Source organism: Salvelinus sp. IW2-2015, unplaced genomic scaffold, assembly GCF_002910315.2.
Source record: "Salvelinus sp. IW2-2015 unplaced genomic scaffold, ASM291031v2 Un_scaffold4954, whole genome shotgun sequence".
In the NCBI taxonomy this organism is placed as follows: domain Eukaryota; kingdom Metazoa; phylum Chordata; class Actinopteri; order Salmoniformes; family Salmonidae; genus Salvelinus; species Salvelinus sp. IW2-2015.
In genome coordinates, this window is record NW_019946223.1 from 13,020 (window position 1) to 23,350 (window position 10,331).

The window sequence follows — 10,331 nt, forward strand, 5'->3', positions numbered from 1 at the left end:
GAGGAGAGAGGGAAGAGAGGAGGAGGGACGAAAGAGGAAAGAGGAAGAGGAGAGAGGAGGGGGAGAGAGGAAGAGAGGAGAGGAAGGAGAAGGGAGAGAGGAGGAGAGAGGAAGAGAAGGAGGAGGAGAGAGGAAGAGGAGAGAGGAGGATGAAAAGGAGGAGGGGGACGAAAGAGGGAGAGGAGGAGGAGAGAGGAGCAGGAGGAGAGAGGAATAGAAGGAGGAGGAGGAGAGAGAGAGAGGGAGAGAGAGAGGAGGCAGAGAGAGAGGAAGAGAAGAGAGGATGAAAAGGAGGGAGAGGAAAGAGAATAGATGGGAGAGCAGGAGGAGGAGAGAGGAAGAGGGGGATGAGGAGAAAGCAGAGGAGAGAGGCGAGCAGATAAGCAGAGGAAGAGGAGAGGAAATGAAGGAGGAGAAGGAGGGAGAGGAGGGAGGAGGAGGAGGGAGAGAGAAGGAGAAGAGAGGAAGAAGAGAGAAGAGGAGGGGAGGAAGGAAGGAGAAAGAGGATAGAGAAGGATGAAGAGGAGAGAGGAAAAAGAAGAGGAGGTGAAGAGAGAGAGAAGGAGGAAGAGGAGAGGAAGAGGAGAGAGGAGGAAATGGAAGGAGGTAGGAGGAAGAGGAGAGAGAGAGAAAGAGGAACAGGAGAGAGAGGAAGAGAAGTGAGAAGGAAGATGAGAGAGGGAAGGAGGTCGGGAGGAGAGAGGAAGAGGTAGAGAGGAAAGAGGAGAGAGACAGGAGTAAGAGGGAGAAAGAGAGAAGGAGAAGAGAGGAAGAGGAGAGTAGGAAGAGAAGGAGAAGGGAGATGAGAGAGGAGAGAGAAGAAGAGGATGAGAGAGAGGAAGGAGGAAGGTGGAGAAGGAGTGAAGATAGAGAGGAAGAGGAGAAGAGAAGGAGAAAGAGGAGGAAGAATGAGAGAGGCAGGAGAAGAGAGGAAGAGGAGAGAGGAGAGAAGGAGGAAGGAAGATGAGAGAGGAAGAGGAGAGAGGAATAGGGGAGGAGAGAAAGAGATGATTAAGGAAGGAATGGAGGGAGAGATGGAGGAGGAGTGGGAACACTACTCTTGATAACCAGTTCTGCTAACCCTGTTTAGATAACCAAGCCTAGACTGACTGTGCAGGACTGTACAAGGTCAATGTGCCAAACTGTACCTCCTTAAACTTGAAAAACAGAACCAGACTCCAAAACCAGCTGGAAGGTTTGTGATTATTATGCTGGAAATACAACAAACAGTAAGAAACCACCGAATATCCATATGAACAAAAACACACAGATTATAACATACCATGTCCATTCCTCTCTGCATAGTCTTATACGCTAGTCCATCTCTCCTCTCTCGACTGTCCATCTCCTTCTCTAACCTGTTCATCTCCTTTCTCTACCTGTCCATCTCCTTTTTCACCTGTCCATCTCCTCTCTCTCCTGTCCATCTCCTCTCCCACCTGTCCATCACCTCTCCCCCCTGTCCATCTCCTCTCTCACCTGTCCATCTCCTCTCCCACCTGTCCATCTCCTCTCTCTCCTGTCCATCTCCTCTCTCTCTCACCTGTCCATTCTCCTCTCTCTCCTGTCCATCTCCTTCTCCCTCCTGTCCATCTCCTCTCCTCAACCTGTCCATCTCCTCTCCCTACCTGTCATTCCTCTCCTACCTGTCCATCTCCTCTCCACCTGTCATCTCCTCTCTCTCCTGTCCATCTCCTCTCCCACCTGTCCATCTCCTCTCCACCCCTGTCCATCTTCCTCTCTCACCTGTCCATCTCCTCTCTCACCTGTCCATCTCCTCTCTCACCTCCATCTCCTCTCCCTCCGTCCATCTCCTCTCTCTCCTGTCCATCCTCCTCTCTCACCCTGTCATCTCCTCTCTCTCTCTGTCCATCTCCTCTCCCTTCCTGTCTGTTCTCCCCCTCTCACCTGTCCATCTCTACCTGTCCATCTCCTCTCTCAACCTGTCCATGCTCCTCTCCTACATGTCCATCCCTCTCCTACCTGTCCATCTCCTCTCCTACCTGTCCATCTCCCCTTCTCACCTGTTCCATCTCCTCTCTCACCTGTCCATTCCTCTCCCACCTGTCCATCGCCTCTCCCACCTGTCCATCTCCTCTCCTACCTGTCCATCTCCTCTCTCACCTGTCCATCTCCTCTCCCACCTGTCCATCTCCTCTTTTACCTGTCCGCTCTCCTCCTTACCTGTCCCTCTCCTCCCTCCTGTCTCGCTCTCTCACCTGTCCATCTCCTCTCCCACCTGTCCATCTCCTCTCCTACCTGTCCATCTCCTCTCTCACCTGTCCATCTCCTCTCCCACCTGTCCATCTCCTCTTCTACCTGTCCCTCTCCTCTTACCTGTCCCTCTCCTCCCTCCTGTCCAGCTCCTCTCCTACCTGTCCAGCTCCTCTCCTCTTCTGACTGGCTGACCTGCTGTCTGACTGGCTGACTGCTGTCCATCCTCTCCCACCTGTCCATCTCCTCTCTGTCACCTGTCCAGTCCTCTCTCTCCTACTTGTCCATCTCCTCTCCTACCTGTCCATCTCCTCTCCTACCTGTCCATCCTCCTACGATCTCCTCTCCTCACCTGTCCATCTTCCTCTCCCACCTGTCCATCTCCTCTCTCACCTGTCCATCTCCTCTCCCACCTGTCCATCTCCTCTCCCACCTGTCCATTCCTCTCCTACCTGTCCATCTCCTCTCTCACCTGTCCATCTCCTCTCCCACCTGTCCATCTCCTCTTCTACCTGTCCCTCTTCCTCTTACCTGTCCCTCTCCTCCTCCTGTCTCGCTCCTCTCACCTGTCCGATCCCCTCTCCTACCTGTCCAGCTCCTCTCCTCTTTCTGACTGGCTGACCTGCTGTCTGACTGGCTGACTCGTTGTCCATCCTCTCCCACCTGTCCATCTCCTCTCTCACCTGTCCTCCTCCTCTTCTACCTGTCCATCTCCTCTCCTACCTTGTCCATCTCCTCTCCAACCTGTCACTCCTCTTCCACCTGGTCCATCTCCTCTCCCACCTGTCCATCTCCTCTCTCACCTGTCATCTCCTCTTCTACCTGTCCATCTCCTCTCTCACCTGTCCATCTCCTCTCCAACGGTTCCATCTCCTCTTCTCACCTGTCCATCTCCTCTCCACCTGTCCATCTCCTCTCTCACCTGTCCCTCTCTTCTTACCTGTCCCTCTCCTCCCTCCTGTCTCGCTCCTCTCACTGTCCATCCCCTCTCCTACCTGTCCAAGCTCCTCTCCTCTTCTGACCTGTCTGACCTGCTGTCTGACTGGCTGACCTGCTGTCTGACTGGGCTGTCTGTCTGACTGGCTGACCTGCTGTCTGACTGGCTGGCTGTCTGACTGGCTGACCTGCTGTCTTGACTGGCTGTCTGTCTGACTGGCTGACCTGCTGTCTGACTGGCTGGCTGTCTGACTAACTGAACCTGTTGTCTGACTTGGCTGGCTGTCTGACTAACTGACCTGTTGTCTGACTGGTTGGCAGCTGTCTAACTGGCTGTCTAACTGGCGTCTGATTGACTGGCTGGTTCTCTGGCGTTCTGACTGACTGGCTTGCTGTCCGACTTACTGACTGTCTAGCTGTGTGATTGGCTGTCTGGCTGTCTGGCTATCTGACTGGCTAGCTGTCTGACTGACTGACTGACTGACTGTCTGGCTGTGTGGACTGGCTGTCTGACTGGCTGTCTGATTGACTGGCTGGTTCTCTGGCTGTCGACTGACTGACTTACTGACTGTCTGGCTGTGTGACTGGCTGTCTGTCTGGCTATCTGACTGGCTGGCTGTCAGACTGACTGACTTACTGACTGTCTGGCTGTGTGACTGGCTGTCTGTCTGGCTGGCCTGGACTATTGCCATGTTACTACCTGTCAGGTAAAACATTTGTCATACAGGGCTATTCTAGGAGTGAATGTCATTTGATTAATTGGTAAACTAACTATTTGATTAATTAGTAACTAATTATTTGATTAATTGGTAAACTATTTAACTCTGTAATAAAACAAATAATATGACATCTAACAGAGGTATAAACAAGAACCTAGAAGTCCAATGTAGAAGACAAAAACAAACTGTGGACCACCTATATCTCACTAACCTAGCAATATCTGCATGACTATATCTGGAGGACTATATCTGGAGGATTATATCTGGAGGGCTATATCTGGAGGGCTATATCTGGAGGGCTATAATCTGGAGGGCTATATCTGGCTATATCTGGAGGGCTATATCTGGAGGGCTATATCTGTCTATATCTGGAAGGGCTATATCTGGAGGGGCTATATCTGGAGGGCTATATCTGGAGGGTTATATCTGGCTATATCTGGAGGGCTATATCAGGAGGGCTATATTCTGGGGGCTATATCTGGAGGGCTATAATCTGGTTATATCTGAGGGCTATATCGGAGGGCTATATCTGGTTATATCTGGAGGGCTATATCTGGCTATATCTGGAGGGCTATATCTGGAGGGTTATATTCTGGCTATATCTGGAGGACTATATCTGGCTATATCTGGAGGACTATATCTGGAGGCTATATCTGGCACTATATCTGGAGGGTTATATCTGGAGGGTTATATCTGGAGGCTATATCTGAGGCTAGTTATCTTGGCGGGCTATATCTGGAGGGCTATATCTGGAGGGTATATCTGACTATATCTGGCGGGCTATATCTGGAGGCTATATCTGGAGGGCTATATCTGGAGGGCTATATCTGGCGGGTTATATCTGGAGGACTATATCTGGCTATATCTGGAGGGCTATATCTGGAGGCTATATCTGGCTATATCTGGAGGGCTATATCTGGCTATATCTGGCTATATCGGAGGGCTATATCTGGAGGGTTATATCTGACTATATCTGGAGGTCTATATCTTGGAGGACTATATCTGGAGGGTTAATCTGGCGGGCTATATCTGGAGGGCTATATCTGGAGGGCTATATCTGGAGGGCTATATATCTGAGGGCTATATCTGACTATATCTGGGCTATATCTGGCTATATCTGGAGGGCTATATCTGGAGGGTTATATCTGACTATATCTGGAGGTCTATATCTGGAGGACTATATCTGGAGGGTTATATCTGGCCGGCTATATCTGGAGGGCTATATCTGGAGGACTATATATCTGGAGGGTATATCTTGGCGGGGCTATATCTGGAGGGCTATATCTGGAGGGCTATATCTGGAGGGCTATTTATCTGGAGGGCTATATCTGGGGGCTATATCTGGAGGCTATATCTGGCTATATCTGGCTATATCGGAGGGCTATGATCTTGGCTATATCTGGCGCGGGCTATATCTGGGGAAGGCTATATCTGGCGGGCTATATCTTGGAGGACTATATCTGGCTATATCTGGAGGGCTATTATCTTGGCCTATATCTGGAGGGCTATATCTGGCTATATCTGGCCGGGCTATATCTGGAGGGCTATATCTGGCTATATCTGGAGGCTATATCTGGCGGGCTATATCTGGAAGGGCTATATCTGGCTATATCTGGCTATATCTGGACGGGCTATATCTGGAGGGCTATATCTGGCCTATAATCTGGAGGGCTATATCTGGAGGGTTATATCTGTCTATATCGAGGGCTATATCTGGAGGGTTATATCTACTATATCTGGAGGTCTATATCTGGCGGGCTATATCTGGAGGGCTATATCTGGCGGGCTATATCTGGAGGGCTATATCTGGAGGGTTAATTCTGGAGGGGCTATAAGTTTCTGGGGGCAGGGCTATATCTGGAGGGCTATATCTGGCAGGCTATATCTGGCGGGCTATATCTGGAGGGCTATATCTGGCCTATATCTGGAGGACTATATCTGGAGGTTATATCTGACTATATCTGGAGGGGCTATATCTGGAGCGGCTATATCTGACTATATCTGGGAGGGCTATATCTGACTATATTCTGGAGGGCTATATCTGGAGGGTTATATCTACTATATCTGGAGGTCTATATCTGGCGGGCTTATATCTGGAGGCCATATCTGGAGGGTTATATCTGGTTATATCTGGAGGGCTATATCTGGAGGGTTATATCTGGAGGGCTATATCTTGGAGGGCTATATCTGGTTATATCTGGAGGGCTATATTGGAGGGCTATATCTGGAGGGCTATATCTGGAAGGGTTATATCTGGAGGGCTATTCTGGAGGGCTATATCTGGCGGGCTATATCTGGCTATACTGGAGGGCTATATCTGGCGGGCTATATCTGGAGGGCTATATCTGGCTATATTCTGGAGGGCTATATCTGGCTATATCTGGCTATATCTTGGAGGGCTATATCTAGGCTATATCTGGAGGGCTATATCTGGAGGGTTATATCTGTCTATATCTGGAGGGCTATATCTGGAGGGCTATATTCTGGAGCGCTATAATCTTGGAGGGACTATATCTGGAGGGCTATATCTGTCGGGCATATATCTGAGGGCTATATCTGGGGGCTATATCTGGAGGGCTATATCTGGTTATATCTGGAGGGCTAATATCGTGGTTATATCTGGAGCGGCTATATCTGGTTAAATCTGAGCGGCTATATCTGGCTTATATCTGGCGGGCTATATCTGGAGGCGCTATATCTGGGGGCTTATATCTGGCTTATATCTGGAGGGCTATATCTGGGTTATTCTGGCATTCTGGGGCTTTATTAATCTGAGGGCTATATCTGGAGGATGGTATATCTGGCGGGCTATAATCTGAGGGCTATATCTGGAGGGTTATATCTGGCTATATCTGGAGGGCTATATCTTTATGGAGGATATATCTGGCTATATCTGGGATTGGAGGGCTATAGATCTCTCTTCTAGGTCATTTGTTCATTGAACTAAAATCACCTGTTCAAAATGACACAACTTAACATCAAAGTATTACCATTTCAAAATGCAATTCACACATTACATCTGAGATGACTGTCTATTCATGTCWTTACAATGATCTAACTATCAACTGATACAACGGCTCAAACAAACAATATTCCATGTTCAGATCATGAAAGTTTRAGGATAACGAGATCCATTGACACCAATTACAGTGGAACATGAACCAATTGGACTACATTATCTATGGATGTAATATTTCATCATCATTCTTTATCAGACACTGTTTCTATGGTCCCATGTACCACTTTTCCAGACCATGTTTTCAGATTGGACATTACGGTACACTCACCGGCCACTTTATTAGGTACACCTATCTAGTACTGGGTAGYACCCCTTTTGCCTCCACAACAGCCTGAATTATTCACCGTGTTGTACGTTAAGAGATGCCCTTCTGCACACCAGTTGTGTCCTTTCTGTTAGCTTGAATGATTCTGGGCATTCTCCTCTGACCTCTCTCATTAACAAGGTGTTTTTGCCCACAGAACTGCCGCTCACTGAATGTGTTTTGTTTATCGCACCGTTCTCTGTAGACTCTAGAGACTGTAGTGCCTTAAGGTCCCAGGAAGGCAGCTGTTTCTGAGATGCTGGAACCGCCATGTGTGGCACCAACAATCGTACCACGGTCACAAGTTGCTTAGATTACTCATCTTGTCCGTTCTAATGTTTGGTCGAACAACATCTAAAGCTCTCCACTCTATATACTCTATATATTGAGTGGTATCCACCTGCAACAACATGGCGATAACATGGAGCCGGCAGGTGATCCAGGTCACAATAGAGGTCAAGCAGTAGGAGGAGGAAGACGAGGTGGTCAAAGGAATGGCAGGGGACGAGCACCCCGTCTGAGAGGTGGTCAAAGGACAAGGGACGAGCACCTCTTCTGAGAGGTGGGCCTGGTTTGAGAGGTGTGGGGGAACGTGGTAGAGGACAAGGCCACGGAACCAAGACAGCGGCAGCAACAGCAAAGAGTGTCCAATGAAACCCAAGCAATAGTTGTAAGACCATGTCGTAAATCATGACAATGTCTGAGGCAGCTACAATGATTCAACCAAACCTCAGAAGATCAACCGTGGCTTTAATCATCAGAACTTTCCGCAATGAGAACCGGTAAGTCTTCAGCATGCACTAAACATTAGGCTACTCCCAACTATGACAATGAGGACATGTTCAACAATGTGGAAGCCATCAGTTTACAGACTATTGCACGCATGCTGAAAAGGCACCAGGTGTCTCTAAAACAGCTATACCGTGTGCCTTCTGAAAGAAACGCAGACTGAGTGAAGCAACTGAGGACTGAGMATGTTCKGGTATGTTTAGGTTCAAGATGCCTATTGTGGAACATTCCCCCAAAATTCTTCATTGTAATCAGTAATTCTCTTTCCAAAATGTATTTTCAGAGGGTGATGGAGACGGATGCTGACGAAAACCATCACAAATTCCTCTTTTTGGATGAGGCAGGCTTCAACCTGGCCAAGACAAGGAGAGGTCGGAATTTCATTGGTCAGAGGGCAACCATCCAAGTACCTGGACAACGTGGGGCCAACATCACCATGTGTACGGCTATATCGGAAGATGGTGTGATGGGACGCAGACCTCGTATTGGATCATATAATGCATCTCTCCTTGTAACCTTCCTTGATGACCTAAATCAGGTCTGTAGAGCTGATGGCGTGACCTATGTCATTGTGTGGGATAATGTCAGGTTCCACCATGCTCAAATGGTGCAAGCATGGTTTCCGGCCCATCCACAATTTACCACCCTATACTTACCCCCAAACTCTCCTTTCCTAAAACCCGATTTAGGAATGTTTCTCCACATGGAGGTGGAAGGTATATGATAGGCGCCCTCACGAACAAGCCACCCTTCTCCAGGCCATGGATGACGCATGCAATGACATCACGGCAGACCAGTGTCAGGCCTGGATTCGCCCAAGATGTTTGGCTAATGAAAACATCCATTGTGATGTGGATGAGAACCTGTGGCCAAATCCACAAGACAGGGTTGAGGGAAATATAGAAGTACAGTAACCAATCCGTTGCTTTGCTTTTTACAGTAAGCCAGGTGAGGAACACTGCAGTTGACGTTTTACAGTAAGCCAGGTGAGGAACACTGCAGTTGACGTTTTACTGTAGTTTTTTTCTTTTTTGTAGCTAATTATTTTTGCTTTGATTCAAATAAACCTGTTTTGATTTTATTTTATTTCATCAATAAATGTCAGATTTTGTTAAATGATTCCACTGTGTCTGTAGTATTCTCTCTACTAGTCCTTTTACAGTGATGTATTTATGTGTAGTAGCATAATGAAACATGTATCACATATTTTGTACTACAATATTTAATGATNACATATTTTGTACTACAATATTTAATGATCAATGAGTTATTTGAACCAATGATTCTGCAAGTGCAAGGTTTCTTTAAAGATATGAATGGACAATGCAATGTTTTGAACACTGGACAGCCTGTGTTACAAGTGATGACCGTTTTGAGTTTTGTGTCTAGAGTTTTGAAAAATGACCACAAGGTTCTGACATTAGTGCCAACGTGATTGTAAACAGCTGTAGGACGCTGAGTAGGACCAACAGTACAAATGGCCATAATAAAACTTGGACTTGTGACGTTATTTGTATAACTTCTACAGAGCCTTTGTCGTGCAGTGTGGACCTCCCCCGGATGAACCCAACCCCTCTCTGGATGAAGTCTGGATTCAACTTTATGGGCCAGAGAGTCAGTGGGAATGTAAGTGTGTAAGTGTATCTCTGTGTGTATTACTCACAGGTCTGCTTGGTCTCATGGCAGGTGTTGTTGTCCTCTAGAGAGAAGATGGGGGGAACACAGGCTGCCGTGGTCCCCAACCCCTGGCCCAATCCCTGGCCCAACCCCTGGCCCAGCCCCTGGCCCAATCCCTGGCCCAGCCCCTGCCCCAATCCCTGGCCCAAACCCTGGCCCAGCCCCTGGCCCAGCACCTGGCCCAACCCCTGGCCCAGCCCCTGGCTGAGGTAGGAGGCAGAAGAGTAGTAGGAATGCATCCGGTACTGAGGAGACACGTTGTGGCTGGATAGACGACTCTCGCCGTTCGGCATCTGTTTCAGACGATAACACACACAGACAGGTGGGGAGAAAATAATTGGCTTTTTTCAAAATGATATTTAAACAGAGCTTTAAACAGAGCTCACAAGTCCTCCCTCACCTAAAAGGAAGTTAAATTATATTTAAACAGATTTAAACAGAGCTCATAAGTACTCCCTCTGCTAAAAGGAAGTTAAATTATATTTAAACAGATTTAAACAGAGCTCATAAGTTCTCCCTCTGCTAAAAGGAAGTTAAAGGTTAAACAATGCATCATGCATGTTTACGAGGCGGCAGGTAGCCTAGTGGTTAGAGGCAGGTAGCCTAGTGGTTAGAGGCAGGTAGCCTAGTGGTTTAGAGGCAGGTAGCCTGAGTCGGTTAGAGTGCAGGTAGC

At 48.0% G+C, this 10,331-nt stretch overlaps 1 protein-coding gene across 1 annotated transcript in view; it reads right to left on the reverse strand.

The window, feature by feature from the left end:
• Positions 1 to 9,644: 9,644 nt before the first annotated feature.
• LOC139026508 (doublesex- and mab-3-related transcription factor 1-like) overlaps positions 9,645 to 10,331 on the reverse strand; it is a gene marked incomplete at both ends in the record, with an annotated part of 7,100 nt that continues 6,413 nt past the window's right edge. Inside the window, 2 exons of the mRNA XM_070441848.1 lie at positions 9,645 to 9,786; positions 9,835 to 9,951. Coding sequence (XP_070297949.1) covers positions 9,645 to 9,786; positions 9,835 to 9,951 — 259 coding nt within the window. The remainder of the gene's footprint in view (positions 9,787 to 9,834; positions 9,952 to 10,331) is intronic.